This window comes from Oryza glaberrima, chromosome 2 (assembly GCF_000147395.1).
Source record: "Oryza glaberrima chromosome 2, OglaRS2, whole genome shotgun sequence".
In the NCBI taxonomy this organism is placed as follows: Eukaryota; Viridiplantae; Streptophyta; class Magnoliopsida; order Poales; family Poaceae; genus Oryza; species Oryza glaberrima.
Window position 1 is genome coordinate 1,376,341 of NC_068327.1, and position 17,311 is coordinate 1,393,651.

A 17,311-nucleotide genomic window follows, 5' to 3' on the forward strand; every position below is an offset into this window, starting at 1 on the left:
GTAGATATCATGCCTGATACCTGTGGTTTTGCGGCTGATACCTAGGTATCAGACCCGGTACCCCGTATCATGCCTGGTACCTGTGAATATCACGATTAATACCTAGGTATCAGACCTGATACTTGTAGGTATCAGGCTTGGTACCTGGGTATCATGGTTAGGTGTCAGACCTGGTACCCTAGGTATCAGGCCTGGTATCTGGGTATCATGGTTGGTACTCACACGTATCAGATCTAGTACTTAGTATCAAGGCTAGGGCTGGTACCTGCAAAGTATCAACTATCAACGCTTCCTCTCCTCTTTTCCCTTCCCCTCGGCTCAACTCTCGTTCCTTGCTGTTGTGACCAATATCGTTGCCTACGACACTACTGGCACTAGCTCAAGGCGTGGGGGGTGCGAGAACATGGAAGTTGGGGGAGGGGGATGACGCTAGATTTACGGGGAGGAAGTTGATACGCTAGCCTCTATAAAGTATCCCGTTCGAACAGTATCCTGTTCTCTAGCAACCCTCCTCTTTTATCCACTCGTGTGGATGGCCACATAGGCACATATGGGGATATACCAGCGTTTATTGGTTCCAGCTAGTGAAAAATGCATCTCAAATCTGCAGGATAATCCAACGATAAGGAGCCTAAGTAGATATCCCCGCATGAGGATAAAACTACGACGTTTTGATGATAGAGATCTACTCCCTCCGTCCAAAAATATAGAAATGCATACACATCTAGTAAATTATGAACACTTAGATATTAGTTCATTTGGACTATATTAATAAAAACAATAAATTATGAATAAGTGAAATGCTATAGGATGGTATTCCGTTCGGACCTTGTCTATAAAAACAAAAAATTAAGGAGAAGCAGATTGAGAGACGGTCTGATTGATCGAAATGGATGCTGCTGCCATGGTGTGAGTTCATATAAACAGCAAGGTCAGGGCCATACAAGCGTACGTGCTGCTCCCACAAGTTCGTGTGCAGATCGAGACTCCTCATGTTAGCACACGCACAAGCAGCCCGGTATATATGTGTGTTGGGATTGGAAGGCATCCGGGAAGTTTCGTGCGAGCAAATACGCCTTGGCGGCTCATGTCATCGTGCAGCTGCAACGGCGTCGTACGTCGATGCGACACAGGCACCAGAGGTTGCTCCCGAGCACTGGCTACGATAGTGCTCGAGATCGACGTCGCACGGCTGCTTCCTCGAGCTCAACGATTGTGCTCTCATCATCGCGACGATCCAATGGCGGAGCTCTAGAAGCACAACAAGCGGCAGATGATCTGGAAGGAGTACTGGTCCGCTGTCTGCAATGTCATCCAGGTCCAGATGTCTAACGATGCTCAAGCTGGAGCTCCAATCCATGGCTGTGGTCATGCATGTGTAATCCCGCTTTCAAATTCATCATTGTTTTTTTTTCTTAATTTACATGTTTAATCGAGTAATTTATTTTTGAACGGTTAGACAGTTACCGACGTTTTATATAAAGAAGAATACGTTCTATTTTTTTAAAAAAAATTGGACCAACCAATACAATACAGAATAACTGGGGCAAAAACCACCACTCTATCAAGAAATTTATGTATGCGTTCTTCATCCACAGCGGAGTCCTAGCAGTACCTCATTTCAAGAAAAATAATAAACAGAAATGGCTTCTAGGGGGTTCGGAGTTTTTATCTCCGACCTCCTTGACCTCGCGTCCCTAAATGTGTGAAGCTGTCTGTCACGGTGAGCCTTGCTAGCTCGTGTTAGTTTGCGGACTGATTTAACCGATCGATGTTGTAAATGTGTGAATGATTGATCGGATTCAGTTAAGTGAAAAATTAAGATTGAAAGCAGAATTCTTTGGCTCCCCTGAATTTTTTTTTTTGTCCTCTTGAAGGGAAAGCTAGCATGTGAAGTTGAGAAGTTTTGCATTCTTATAGCAAGAACAAAATTAAATATATTAGAAGAGTAGTACATGTACCTCAGAAGAGATCAGCATGAATGGGAGGACTAACAGGAACTATAATTATTTTTAGCCAGGGCTAGACAATAATTTTAGATGTTAAATATTTTCTTCGTCCCAAAATATAGCATCTCTTACGTTGTGTTCAGCACCCCTAACTTGTTCCCAACCTCTCTTCCTTGTTTTTCGCGCACACGTTTTTCAAACTGGTAAACAGTATATTTTTTTGCAAAAAAATATATATACAAAAGTTGTTTTAAAAAAATCATATTAATCTTTTTTTAAAAAAAACTTAATTAATCATGCCGTAATACATGTTTCATTTTGCGTCCCGGAACCCCTTCTCCCGAACACAGCCTTAGTGTTCAAAATATGTCCCAGAACATAGTAACTTCTCCACCTACTCTCTTATCTCTCTCACACACACACATATATATCCTCATCTCTACCCGTTCGAATATTCTTCATTTAATTTTTACCTCAATTTTAATTTCCACTGAAAACTCCTAGAAATACTTATTTTTTGGAAACTCAGGTTGTATATGGAGGCACTAGAATATAAAAAGTTAGCACGTGAATTGATCACAGAAGTGTGCAAGGTCAGCATGCAAAAGGCCAATATATTCAAGGTTTCAAAGCATGCATGTACATGGCTCAAAAACATTTGTGATTTGGGTTGGGCTTAGGGGGCATGGGGAATTCAATGTATACGTTCCATATTGATCTAGTTTCCACCTCATCGCAGCGATGGGCCTTTGCTTGTATGCGGCTTCCAGCTAGTGGTATCTTGATTGCGAGCCGATTGTGCTCTATAACGTAGCTGCAGAGGGTAGTGTTGCCGTTAGTAAGATATGTGATGTTTCTTCATCGTAATTGAACGGAATGTCTTTATGTGGCATTACTCAACATGAATCATTGAGCAGGAATGCTTTGAATGCGTGAAGCATCTGTGAGATTCAGCTCTGCTTGATCGGATTCTAGGGTAACAATGAACAATATCTGCACAACATTGGAGGAACAAACAACAAGCAGTGTCTCTCGTTCAATGTAGTGTTTTGGAGTAAGACATTAAACATTTAAATTGTTCCGTAGAAATCGTGAGAGGGGTGGGGGGGGGGGGGTATGTTTGTGTGTTTGTATGCCATTCCACATTGTGTTGTTAACTTCATTTTTTGGGGGTGTGTTTGTATGCCTTTTCATATTTTGTTGTTAATTGTAGATTAGTGAATCCATGTTTGATGTGTACGTATGTCATTTCATATTGTGAATAACTTTTTTAAAAAATAAATCGGTACTTGGAGTGTACCAATTTTATTGAATATTGCAAGAGTAAAATTAAAATGTAATATTAAAAATTTCTTTTATTGCAATAACCTACCAATATTGCAGGTGAGAGATATAGGAAGGCAAAGTAGCATGATCGCAACATACAACTTCCATCATATGCCAATCGTGACGCTCTGTAAAATCTCCCTCGTTGATTCTCAATGAAAAAATATATAGAAGACAAAAGCCTCTACTCATTTTGTTCAAGCATACATACATGCATGCTCGATCAGTGAGACATCGTGATTTGCGTTGGTGCCTATGACTGGGGATTAGGAGGCATTGGGATTAATATTGCGATGTTCACCGGTTGATCGAGCTGATCAAGTTGCAGCGTCATGAGAGCATTCTGCCTTTTGCTTGAATGCAGCTTCAGGCCAGAGCCTACTTCTGTCATCGATCGTGGGTGCCAACACTAGCTATCTTATCTCACCATATTGCAAATTGCCTCCTAAGAAGTAGTAGAGATCTTAATATTAAATCTAAATCTTTTGTATGTGTGTTTAGTGACCATTGTCGACAAATGGATCACATGCTACTGACCAAGTTGGTGTAACCATTTCAAGCGGTTATTTCTAAAAAAAAAATGTAAAATGTGGAAATTTATACGAAGTTATGCCCTATATTATATTAGACTCTCAATTTAGTATTCTTTCTAATTTTAAAAATTTTAGACAATAAAAGAAAAACTATTGCCCAAATGGATGCTCGTGAAAGCATCAAGGCAGGAGGCCAGAGAGAGGGCTAGGTATCTGGAGGCGAAACAAGTGAAAATTAAGGCAGAGGCAGCATACATAATGAGACATATCCGGTGAAAATAAGTTAAATGTTAGAAACTCATAAAAATCATATCTAAAAGTTTTGTAAATTCATGAAAAAAATTACTATAGATAGGTATAGATGTGAAATACATTCTCACCAAATCTAAACTCTAAACTCAACTTCGTTTAGAATTTGTCTTTTTTGTTTCTCCTAAACGAAGTTGAGTAATTCACCCGAAATTTGTCTTTCTTTTCTCCTAAACGAAGTTGAGTTTGGAATTGAGATTTGGTGAGAATGTATTTCATATCTACACCTATCTCTAGTAATTTTTTTTTATAAATTTACATAACTTTTAGGTATGATTTTCACGAGTTTCCAACGCTTAGCCCGAGATAAGAAACGGGCGGAGGGGAACGATGACTGCATCTAGGAGTAGATCGAGCCGATCGGAGCGAGCGCGAGCTGAGTTGTGGTGTGTTGAGATCGCTCTTGAATGAGCCGAGCTGAGGTTGAGGTACGATGTGGACTCGATTGTGTGGGCCAGCCATCGGATGGACACCTTGTCCGCGCGTCGTGAATCCGCGTCGGGCTGCACGGTCTGCTGTTTGCACCCGGTATGTACAGAATTTTTTTCCGCGGAAGAGCGTTTTCGCTTGTCGAGTCCTCCGAATCGACCGATTGACCTCTCCTCCGAAATCCGAATCCGAAGAGGAGTCGATCGGTGTACTTGCGATCTCTATAAATTAGGCACATGCTTTGTCCACTGCTATCGTACGTGTCTGGCCTGCATGCTGCAATGGACGTCGACGACGACGACGCGAGGCCGACGAAAAGGCCGCGCGCCGCCGGCGTGGTCGCGATCATGGTCGGACCTCCCGGTGGAGATCGCCGGCGAGATCCTCGGCCGAGTCCCGTCCTTCGCCGACCGCGCCCGGTTCAGCTCCGCCTGCCGCCAGTGGCGCCTCGCCGCCGCCGAGCTCCACGGCGGCGTCCTCCCCCCGCCGCTCCCGTGGCTGGTCTCCTGCTACAAGGGCGCCTTCGACTCCCTCCCCTACGGCGACCGCCACTACCTCGCCCTCGACTCGCCGGCCTGCCTCGCCTGCGACGGCGGCTGGCTCCTCTTCGATCGCCGCGCCGCCGCCGCCGTCGCCGGCGGCGGCGGCGGCGGCTACCTCCTCAAGAAACCCATCTCCAAAGCCGCCATGGAGCTCCCGGGCTCCTTGTCCGGCCCTCCCGCCGCCACGGCGGAGATGAAGATCTGCAAGCTCGTCGTGATGTCACGCGACCTCGTCGCCGCCATTGTCAGCACCAGCGGCGGCGGCGGCGGCCGCGCCGTTGCCCTGTGCCGGCCGGGCACGTCGCCGTCGTGGTCGGCGCATCACCCGCCGGGAGGAGCTGACCACCAGCTAGGCGATCTCAGGGACATCGCCGTCCACGGCGGGAAGCTCTACGCGTTGCACGGCCACGGCAACCTCTGCTCCTACGACCTCATCGCCGGCGACGGCGAGCCCAAGGTGTCGTCGTGCGTCCACCACATAGCCGGCGACGCGCTGCCGCCGAACAAGCTACCGGAGGAGCACGACGCGGGGCACCACCTCGTCCCGTCGGCCACCGGCGGCGAGCTGCTGCTGGTCCGGCACCTGTACAGCAGGTTCCTGGGCAGGCACTTCACCGTGTTCGTGGCGGACGTGGGCGGCGCGCGGTGGTCGGAGGCGGCGGCGTCGAGCCTGCGCGACCAGCTCATCTTCGTCGGCACGGGCTGCTCCAGGGCGCTCACGGCGTCGCACTACGGCGGCGTGGGCGCCATGCGAGGGAACCGCGTCTTCTACACGAACGACGTCGAGGGGTACAGTAGCACGCACAGCTATCTTGTCTACGACATGATCATGCGGTCAAATGGCCCGGTTTTTCCAATATATGATGATGATTATTTACACGAGGGGAAGAGGAGATACAGATACGAGGACACACGATACCGCTCCTGGTTCTTTCCTTCTTCCGTGTAATTCAATTCAGTAATGATTGATTAATTTGATTCATTTGTTGTAACTTCCACATTAACTATAGTTGAGTGTATTTTCAGTTGTCATAAGAATTACTTATTAGCATGTTGAAAGTTGTCATAACTTGTTAAATATGAGTTTGTTTGGTTTGGAACGAATTAAATCTTGATAGTGCTAAAACCTTGATAAATTTTAGCACTACCAATTAGGTAGTATTGAATTTGAACTATTGTAGCAAAATTTGGTAGCGAGTCAAATATACACTTCTACTATTGAAGTTATCAAAATTTTAGTAGGGCAATAAGTTGGTATTAGACCAAACAAGTCTTATATTTTCAGTTATTATAAGAAATATTCCCTCCGCTTTAAAAAGAAATTTTCTTGTCCTTAAAAAAAATACCTTGAGGTACCTAAATTTTATAATTAAATTTTTTAATAACTTGAGAGAGTATATAAAGATCAAATTTTATATTAAAAATTTTAATACTTATACCTCTTGTTTTAAAATATGCTCCCTCCGTTTTATATTAAAGGGATCTTGCTTCTCGTACACTTTGCGTTATTGGTAGGAGAAATCTTGATCGCCACCAACAACCATGCATGCATTCACTTGCATTGCACGTGGTGAGCTCGGCGTTCGGCACGACGAATTGACCCATTATTGTACCTGTCTCTGCTGATCAATGAACAATGTCAGTGAAATCATGTACATAATTTCCCTCCTTAAATTTCACATGAAAAAAAATTGAAAACATACGACAGTTACATTTTTTCCCCAAATTTTAATATACCTAACATCCAGTTGATATATTTTTGTAGTGAAGAAAAGGTGACGAAGTTATAACAGCCTCGATATATGTAAGCTGAGACCATATAGCTAGGTCCATGCTAGCAGGCATATGCAATGGGTAGCTCGATCTACTTCTGCTCTAGCTCGCTCGCTCTTCATGCTCATTGCTCAGGCCCTCTTTAGATTTCAATTTTTTTTCTTCAAACTTTTAACTTTTCTATCACATTCATCTTTTCTACACACACAAATTTTTAACTTTTTCGTCATATTATTTCAATTTCTTCAAACTTCCAATTTTGACGTGGAACTAAACACAGCCTCAGTGATTGGCGCCTGCTTAATGCTAAGTTAGGCATAGGAGACATCGGGAACTCAACTTGCACATCTGCGCAGTATGCACAGTACAAAGCTTAATTTCACTATGGCCTAGCCTCGCGGATAATCCTCCAATCCGCTTCCTTTCAAACGGCCTTACCATCGCACACGGTGGATGTCCCACCCAGCGTGCAACGAGGTGTACATGGAAATTGGAAAATTTTGTCTCTGCTTCGGCTCTCTGCTCGTGGAAGCGAAAGCTTCTGCTCTCTGCTCGTGTTGAACTCTGCAGCAGCGCAAGCATAGCATCAGTGCAGTAGTGGTGCACATGGTGATCGTCTATACAGGCGAGTTCCTAATGGATGCATTCGTTCGACATGTGTCTGCCGCTGAATGAATGTGCATAGCTGAGACTAATAAATAGTGAGACTGAAGTCTTTTTTCACGAACGCGTAAAATAATTATGTATTAATTTATTTAAAGAAAGTGGGGGTTTTTTTACACAACCCAACCGACCAGATGGCAAATACCTGTGGCAAGGAAACAAAATGGATTGCTAGTGTCAAAAGAAAAACGATGCTCCTACATAGAGGGGGAAGGTGGCGGAAGAGCTCCACTATTAGAGCTCCACTAATCCCCCCCCCTCCCCCGGCGCTGCCGTCGTGTTTCTCCTCCAGTGCTGCAACTTCAATCTGGGCCCTTGTGCCAAAGCGAGATCAATTGCGGCGTGCAGGGTTGTCCCCTCTCTTCTCTAGGATTCGTGGTCCTCCGCCGCCTGGTCGTCAACTCCACCGCCACCGCCGCTTCCTGGACGTCAACTCTGCCGCTGCCGGGAACGATCGAATGCTGCATCCACCCTTGCTCATCTTTTCTCTCTCGATCCTACCCATCCCGGTTAGATGTGTTTTGGTACCGAACGGTATCAGTATCGACCGATACAACCTGCTAGACCGTAAAGACGCAAAAAAAAAACTAGAAATGAGATAAACGGGAAAAAAGCCCACTAACTCCTCCCACTTGCATCCTTGTATACTGGCTCTCAGTATATACATTAACAGACATCACAAGGGTATATAGCTCCATGCCAACATTCAGGCATGTTGAATGCAAGGCTATAGCTCTGCTCTCTGCTCTAGCTTGTCGATGCTTGTTGCCCTGCATCTTGGCTCTTGTGCTTAGTGAGTGGTTAGTTAGGGATTAGTAGTCATCGGGAACTCGACATATACATGTAACCCTTCAAATACTTTCACTTAGGCCTAGTGTTGCTTAGTCGCTTGCACTCTGCTTCCTCTAATTTTTCCTTCCCGTGCTCAAAGTTGAACTTCAACAAGGCAGAAAAACATTGTGCAGAGCTGGATCATGAAGAATGAAAGAGAAACAGGATTAGAACGCGGCGTCTGGCGGGTGGATGCGCATCGGCGTTTGTCTCCTTGTAATGCTCGTTTCTTTCCTGATTACAATCTGGTCGACCGTATTCGGCCAGGCCGAGTAATTCAACTGCAACTATCCGAAGGACGAGAAATTTTATAGTTCTTAAGGGAGGTATAAAAAATTTTATTGTAAATTTTCATACCTTCTAACATTGAGAGGTACTGAATTTTACATTTATCTTCTTAAGAGCTGTAAAATCACTTTTCTGGGAAATATCACATTGTTATTTGAGGCTTTCTTCCATCATTAAAAAGGTATATGTCAAGTGGTAAACTCAATTTTGATAGAACACTGACAGTGAATGAAGAGAAACTCGTAACCATTGATGACATCTTATTAAGACAAGAAAAGGTGATGATGTTACAATCTCAGTAAGTTGAGACCATATCTCTCTAAGTGAAAGTTGAAACCTAAAGTTCAATGACATTGAGCCATGTCATCGTAAAAATATGGGCCATCGAATATAACAAATGATACAATACCTGCCGTTGGATCATAGATAAGTCTCGGTAAAAAAAAAAGATGAAAGATCAAGATTCTTCAAGAAGCTTCTAAAAGATGGCTGAGAAAGAGGACAAGAGAACCAAGAGATGGCATCATCATCCCTAACAATAAATACTTCTTAACCTATGCTCCTAATAAATAAAATATATTGGAGAAAGTATTACTTTAATGGCCAATTCTCACACCTATTGGAGTATGAACTTAGTACAAGAATATACAGCACAGTGAATCTTTGTTTTGGTTTGACACAAAAAATATCTTTGAATTACCAAAAATTGTATTGGACTACACTTGAAATTTTTTTTAAAAAAAAATAGCACACTTTATAATGTAAATGACTTAAACTTTTTTTGATTTTAAGTATTTGGCACATCTTCCAAATTCAGCTTGACATATAAATTAATCTGTATTAGGCTCATTCGGCTAGAGGATGATGGGCTGGACTATAGCACAAAACGCCTTAGCATCACCCCACACGTTAAAAAGATTGAAAGGCCAACGGTCTAACTCTAAATTTATGTCATTCCGAAAATAAAATGTATCGACACTAAATTGCAAAACAGATATTAATTATTCGTTTTAACTGGATAGTCAAAATAAAATTATTAGCTTACATTTTACATGTAGATGTATATGGACGGGCTATATAGCCAGAGCACGAACGAAATATAAGGGTGCGATAAGAGGGCCATGCAGTGGTGAGTACGATGGGAAGGCAGCAGCAATGATGAGCATGTGTTAAGGAGGGATACAAGTATAGTGTGCGTGAAAAATGATGTGTGAGTTTTGAAAAAAAAAATAGTGATATATGTGTTCGTATTTTTCATGCATGTAATTAACTGGAATAAAAAATATGTTTGTATTATCACTAGACTGGCTGTTAATTTCACTCTACCATTGACTTTTTGATTTTCATTAACTGTAATTCGTCATTTACTTTGTTATCACAAATTTCAGCTAATTACTACCAATAAACACATTTTAAATAGAGAGGTTATAGTCACGCGAATGCGTGACATAATATGCTAGGATATATATATATGGGCCAATGCTAGCAGGCAGGCATACCGCATCTGCAAGCGACCATGCAATAAAAGTATAGTTCTACTAATTATGCTCTATCTATCTTGTTCATGCTCATTATACTGCTCAGTATCTCGACGCCTGTGTTTAGTGCTAAGTTAGGGGTTAGAAGGCATCGGGAACTCGACATGCAAATCTATGTTGTGCAATGCTTCAACTGTGGCCTAGCCTCGCGCATTGGCCTGCACTTTGCTTACTTGGATCAGTAGCCTTATCATCGTAGCAGATCTCCCCACTCAGCATGCAGAATTTCAGACTTGAGAAGCGAGACACACAATTGGATACTTAGTTGAATCACGGGCATGGTCTGGATAGAGTTCCAAGACCGCATCCAGCAACTCTTGATCATCTACAGCTGAGCTTAGCTTACCTGCATAATTGGGCAGGATATGAACCGTTTGTTTGATCTATTCTAAGTAGTTTAATTCTTGTCGTTGTTCTATTGCAAAGGCAGTTAAAATAATTGGGGCAGATCCAGGATAATAAACCATTGGTCTGTCACCTCCATTACTCAGCCTCGTTCATACATGAACACTGCAGTTTATAGCAGAGCAATGCATTCCCTTCCCTACCTCCTTGTGCACAACAAGAATCCATCAAGCAATGCACAGGCAACTGGGATCGGTGTGTATTGCAGTGAAAGCGAATGACTTGTGCTTCTCCAATATCAAATGCGTTTCACTCTGCTCGTGTTTAACTCTGCAGCAGCGCAAGTTAGTGCCAGTGCAGTAGTGCACATGGTGATCACTGATCAGCTTGGCATTCTACTTAATTACCTGCGCTGAATGTCTGTATGTAGGCAGCTGATCGATGAATAATGTGACTGAAATAAAGTGTGTCGACCCGGAAAAAAAAATAAAGTGTGTCAAATCTCCCCTCCTTAAATTTCACTGGAAAAGATGAACGGGGTAGCAATGCCATACCAACAACAGTTAACTCTAGCTCCTACTAGTACAAATAAACAAGACATCACAGGGGAGTATACATTTATTTATAGCTCCATGCCAACAGGCAAGCATGTCGAATGCAAGGCTAAGCTCTACTTCTGCTCAAGGCTCTAGCTTGTTGATGCTCATTGCTCTGTATTGTATCTTAGTGCTTGAGCTTAGTTAGAGAGTAATTAGAGCTTAGGAGGCGTCAGGAACTCGACATGCGCATCTCTGGATTGTGAGTCTTTCACTTAGGCTTAGTGTTGCACAATAGCTTGCATTCTGCTTCCATTATTCGCAATATCAGCGCTCCAGGATGAGCTCCATAGTGGCATAGAAACATTGTGAGGAGCTGGATCACGAGGAAGGGAAGTACGCAGCGTCCGGCATGCCGATGCCTCCGTTGCACAATGAGACATGGGATTTAGATCAATTGTTAACTTGTTCTTAGTGGTATCGTTCTTCTAAGCAATTTGCAACACTTCGATCTCAATTAACAGAAAGGAAGGCCGGTTCTTCCTCTTGATGTTTTTATCCTGGCCAAAATACTCAAATTTGCATAAATCCTGAGCTGTCCATTATCCGATCTCTCTTACACACTAGCATTTCAGTTTACCCAACGGATCCTTACTTCTCATACACTGGGCTGGTGGTATCAGAGTTGGTGGGCGACAGACCACGACGACGGGGGTAGAGGAGGCGAAAGCCAGCACAGTGTTTCACTGGACCGGCAGCGGCTACGCCTTCAGGCACGGTAACAAACACTTGGTCGGCAGCGGCTATGCCTTCAGGCGCGGTAACCCTCTTGGGGGCATTGTCGAGGTACCCTCCTCCTTCAACGAGGATCTCTAGGTGAAAACCATGTCTAGTCTCTTTGGACGGACAACGACGGCGTCTTTTGACGTCACTACCTTCGTGAAGGCGTTGTCTTTTTTAGAATATCCGTTATGTGGTGTTGTTGTAAGCCCGGCGACGACCTGCCTTGCATAGCGGCGGCCGGTTCGGTGTTCGGCTCTCCTCTTTGTAGCTTGTGTTTGTGCGGTTGGCATGTGGTGTCGGGGAGTGCGCTTTGGTGCACATCTTTCCTCGACAATTTGTTGTCGATGAAAAACCTTCTTATAACATTTTTTTTCCTCCTCTATCTTAATAACATTAGATGACCTCCTTCGGTCATCCCGACAAAAAAAAAAGTCTTAATTTTTGGCAGGACAAATATTGATCGCCATCAAGGCACCAAACCATGCATTCACTTTGATGCACAGATGCATGTACACATCAGAGCAATACATCCGTTCCTAGCTCTCCTTATGTACAACGAAAGTCCATCAACATATAGGGAGAAATAACCTGTAGTCTTTTAGGCTTTTTCCCTTCTCCATTTTCTTGGCTTATGCTTGGAATGACTCATGAAAAGTTCTAGGCAGAAGGAAGGATGTCGAGGGCCACTTCCTTCAGTGATGGCATCTCTTCTTGTTCATGCAAGCAGAAGAAACTGCCACCTATGTTTCTCAGAACCTTCCAAGGCCCAGGATAACACCTGCCAGACAACAAAGTTTCGGCAAAATCACACGTTTAATCTCCACAGTTTGCTCCATAAAGGTTCTGAATGCAATCATGTTTTTCTCCTGATGAGATAAACATACTGCAACTTATACCAAACTAAATTTCTGCAACTACATCTTGGTATGGTGAGTTGATGGTAACAACAAGCTGAATATATTTGTTTCAAAGCATTACATATCAAGAAACAATAGCCATGCTGGCGATGGTGACAATAATAACAATAAAGGATAGAACGCAACATTCAAGTTGTCATGTTAACTAGAGCATCATTCAAACTGGGTAACAGACAAAATCAACTAGGGTTATTGGAGTGTAAGTAAGTTAATTATCTTGCCAAACACAGTTAATCGGATCCTCCAAAAAGTATGGCAGCTGAAGGCATCTAATTTGGGTGCCATATCATTGGTACATTGATTCAAGAATGATTGGCCAACATAAAACTGTATAATCAGTCAATGAATTAATTAATTATAGCTAGACCAAAACTTGCTCATGCAAAAGCATAGACATGAGTCAGTGGTGCTAATTTTGGAGAGCAACAGAAGAAGGCTGGAATATGCAAACCTGAAAAGTGTTCCTCCTTTGAGTCCCTTAAAATTGTGAATATAATAAACTGTCTCCAGCTTTGGAAGAAATGTTTTGGAAAGTTCCGCTAGCTTTGGGTAGAAGAAAGGAGGATAGTCTTTGATTGGTCAAGGAAATGAACCAACACAAATGATAGCTAACTAGAATTTCACAAGCATACTATTTTCAAACATCATCAGCGCAGCTTCTCTTTTGTTGAGGAAAGTCACTAGCACTGCAAAATTTACACATCATTTGTGATGCAGGAAAACAGGTTTGATTTAAAAACAAATTTAATAACTTGTTTGGCATAAGATCAACTGTTTGGCATCATATATGCACTAGAATTAGCAGTTTAGCACAGAATAATTAGCAGTTTTGTCATCATATGAAATACAAACTCTAAATTAAAAACAAGGATACACCCACTTCTTATTCGATCTAGTTCCCCGTTGAATATTATCAGTTTTCGGTCTGTGCTAACAATTGCTTCCTTGTAAAGCTCTTCAACCACAAGCATTTCTGGAAAACATCATCATCATATTAGTGAAGTGGTAAACTCAACTTCGATAGAGCAATAATAATAAACAGAAACACATACCATTGACATTGAAATAGGGATAAGCCACGAGGAATATCTCGTCTTCTGGACGCACACGGTCTGACATTTTGACCTTTGTTGTAAAACCAAAATCTTCAAATAGGGATGGTTTTGTTAGATAATCTAGCTTCAGGGAACATCCTTCAAAGGCAGATTGTCTTGCAAATGAAACTTCATTTGCCTCAGGGAAGAACTGAAACATGTCAGATAATAAAAATGGAATCAAGCAGGACATTTCAAGTTTAATTTCAGCACACTGGTTTGTGCTTCAATCACTGGTAGAAAACTGCCAGTGATTATCCATGTACAACTTTGTCTTTTTGCTGTTTATAAATGAGTGTCAGGAATACATTTACAGATTAGCCTGTAGTACTAGTTACTAGAAAATGGTCAGAACATACGATTCTGGTTCTTGTAGCTTTCTCAGCAGGGACAAAGCGATCACAGAATTCTCTTATAAGAAGCATGCTTCCAGTCATCTCAATTCCACCTTCACTGTCACCTAAAAGTAAAATAGAATCTTATATGGTATCCTTTCCACCTGAGTCCTGACCAATATCTTATAACAAGGTAATGTACATAAAGGTTAGCTATGTAGAACCTGGTACAGATTGTAGTCCTGCTGTAGGGAACTCAATTTCCTGAAATACATTGCATCACAATTTCTTGTGCAAAAAAAGGAATAAAAAAATAAGTCAGACAGTGGACAGATTAAGGCTTACCAATAGCTGCTTCCCATCCTTAAAAGCTGACTCAGCAGCTTCTTTTGCCTGAAATCACTACATGTATAGTGAATTAGTCATTCGATTATTCTACTCCCTCCATCCCTAAACAAGTGCATAGTTTCTGGTTATTACAGAAATACAGTTTCCAGCTTCAGTATATTGGATATCCCAGTACAAAATTACACATAAACCCTTCATATGTTATTTTTTGGACATCTATCCACAACGATGACTTCGCAACTAGTTCAGTAGAGTGCAAAAAATGAGACATCTAAATGCGGTGCCTTTGATTATACACCTATGGTGCTCCATCAGAACAGGTAACATGCACGGAAAAGTTCAGTCTTGCTGATAAGCAACCCATCAAGATTCTTTTTATGAGGTGAGATCTCACAAAATTTTGACCAAAATGTACATGAACCACCTATATTTCAGTAATATCATCACTTAAAACAAACAGCTGGCATTGTTAATTCAGTAATGCTGCCACTGTCTGAATTTTTTAAGTGGGTTAACTGGATTATCTTAATTGAGCAGTTGCAATAGCGAGCTACATGCTTATATTATATATACTCAAGTAAAGAGACTAAGATAAGCATGCTTTATGATTATCAACTATCAGTGAACAAGTTTTCACACTCTGACATTAAGTACCTGCGCTAGAAGTTCAGTGTAATCGCTTGGGAACTCTGCCCCAGACACATTGCGAGTGCCCTGACCTCCATTGACGGCACAAACATGGAACCCAGTTCTTAAATTCCTCTTTGTTGTAGTATAAATACCACCAGTGTAGTTTCCCTTGCCTTTGCTGATTGCTCGAAGTACCCAACCTGGGACCTTGAAAAAAAAATCCAAGACAATGCATAAGCAGAAATGCTGATAATAAGTACAACATTAAGAACAAAAGATGTTGTAGCTTGTTTGTGATAGCATACCTGTTTATTGGGAAAGGAAGTTTTGGATAATGGAGGATTGGAGATGGAGCAATAACTGGTTGCCATGGTCACTGAACACTGGGGATGGGATTGGTGGTTGGAGAGGGAGGGAGGGAGAAACAAAGAAGGCTATGTGGTAATGTAGAAATGTTTGAGCAGCAATCTGTTTGTGGGGCCTTACTGTGTGGTCTCCAATTGGAGAGAGATGGGGGAAAATATCTTGTCTGTTATGACAGTTCTGTGCATATGCTGCCATTGGGTGATAAGATGGAGACGTTTTCTCTGCCAGTTTTGTTTTAAAAATTTTAAGATGGTGGACAACTATACAGAGGAAATCTAGTATTTTGCATATAGCAGCTTAAAATCTTGGTTGAGAAATGAGTTGCCTGAACAGAAGCTGAGTAAAAACAAGCGGTTTAATGCTCCAGTACTTCACCTTGCCTTTGCTTCTGTCAGCCATGGACACAGAGGATACCTACCAATTGGCAAAATGTTGTTTTGAGCTTCTCGATGTTAGCCTTGTAAGGAATCCTCAGAATAGAACGGAGTGAGGTCCAGCATAATGAATACTCTCAGTAAGCAATTTCCATCTGGGCATATCCTGGCCTCGACCAAAAATCGGTGTCTGAACTCTGAAGCCATGAAGATCGTCAAAAATAGTAGAAAGATCACACAGAAACTTTCCGAATCCATTCTGACGACCATAGCACCAAAGCACTCTGCCTCTTCTATTTCGGCATATCTGCTCAAGTCTCAATCCAAGTATCTGCTAAAGCTCGACAGAATTTGACAGCAATACAGTACAGCGTCGCACACCGAAACCGAAGTCAGAAAGCTCCCCCCGCTCTGCAGATATGCTTCCTCTTGGTTTAGCTAGAAGATCATTGTCAGCCACGATTAGCCATTCCCCGATGGCATCATGTCAAACTAAAGAGCTCCCTGGCCTCGGCGCCCCTCCTGCGCCTCGCGGGGGCTCGGGCCACGAGCGGAATCCCTCGTCGGCATTACGTCGAACACCACGCGGGCGTCGGCGGGCGAGCATCCGGTTCCAGATGAAGCCCAGAGCCATGCTGGTTGCAGACTTGCAGGCTTGCGAGCTCCATGCGAACGCGCGGCGGGGACTACTCCGCTCCGCTAGCCGGGCAGAGGGTGGTGATGCCGCGATGCCTGAGGTCTACCGGAGGATATCGCCGGCGGCGTGCTCCGACGGCGGCGGAGGAGAGGAGCCGCGGTGGCGTCTGCTTCGGGTAGCGTGTTGCGCCACGTGTACGAATCTCGGAATGTTTCCAGGCGCATCCAACGGCCTAGAGTTTCTTAAAGCTTACTATGGAAAGATACCACAGAATTCTTGCATCCAAACATACTACCTCCATTTTTTAATAGATGACGCTGTTGACTTTTTCTCACATGTTTGACCATTCGTCTTATTCAAAAATTTTATACAAATGTATAAGATATAAATCACACTTAAAATACTATGAGTGATAAAACAACTCATAACAAAATAAATTATAATTACATAAATTTTTTGAATAAGACGAATGGTCAAACATGTGAGAAAAAGTCAACGGCGTCATCTATTAAAAAACGGAGGGAGTATTATATGAGAGGAAGTTTAATAGTATAGCCAACTACTGGCTCTAAATCATCTATAATCAACTTAATAGCTAATTCATACAATAGTTACTTATAAACATGTACTGCATAATTAATATCTGGTCCCACATGTCATACACATGCACCTTGGAGGAACCTTAAGTCCGTGCTACAGCTGGCTACAAATCTGTAAGCTGTTGCCCTTCTCTCTTCTCTTTTATCTCTTCGAAATTTGTTTATA

At 42.7% G+C, this 17,311-nt stretch overlaps 1 protein-coding gene and 1 pseudogene across 1 annotated transcript; one reads left to right on the forward strand and one right to left on the reverse strand.

Moving 5' to 3' along the window:
* Window positions 1-4,827: 4,827 nt before the first annotated feature.
* Window positions 4,828-6,037, forward strand: LOC127761038 (uncharacterized; annotated as a pseudogene).
* A 6,246-nt stretch (window positions 6,038-12,283) lies between these two features.
* On the reverse strand, window positions 12,284-16,480 carry LOC127764782 (protein LPA3). Its single transcript, XM_052289696.1, has 9 exons — window positions 15,475-16,480; window positions 15,194-15,376; window positions 14,537-14,584; window positions 14,416-14,455; window positions 14,216-14,316; window positions 13,815-14,007; window positions 13,637-13,735; window positions 13,214-13,331; window positions 12,284-12,623 (listed from the first exon to the last, which is right to left on the reverse strand). The coding sequence occupies exons 1-9, from the start codon at window positions 15,538-15,540 to the stop codon at window positions 12,503-12,505; spliced, it is 969 nt and encodes a 322-aa protein (XP_052145656.1). The 5' UTR covers window positions 15,541-16,480; the 3' UTR covers window positions 12,284-12,502.
* Window positions 16,481-17,311: the final 831 nt, after the last annotated feature.

Bases quoted from the DNA above. Each gene is read 5' to 3' on its own strand.
- LOC127764782 (XM_052289696.1), bottom strand. From the start codon at position 15,540: ATGGCAACCAGTTATTGCTCCATCTCCAATCCTCCATTATCCAAAACT. The intron at 14,008-14,215 runs GTATGTTCTGAC...GACATGTTTCAG, and splicing joins AAGCTACAAGAACCAGAATC to TTCTTCCCTGAGGCAAATGA. The intron at 13,736-13,814 runs GTATGTGTTTCT...GATGTTTTCCAG, and splicing joins TCCCTATTTCAATGTCAATG to AAATGCTTGTGGTTGAAGAG.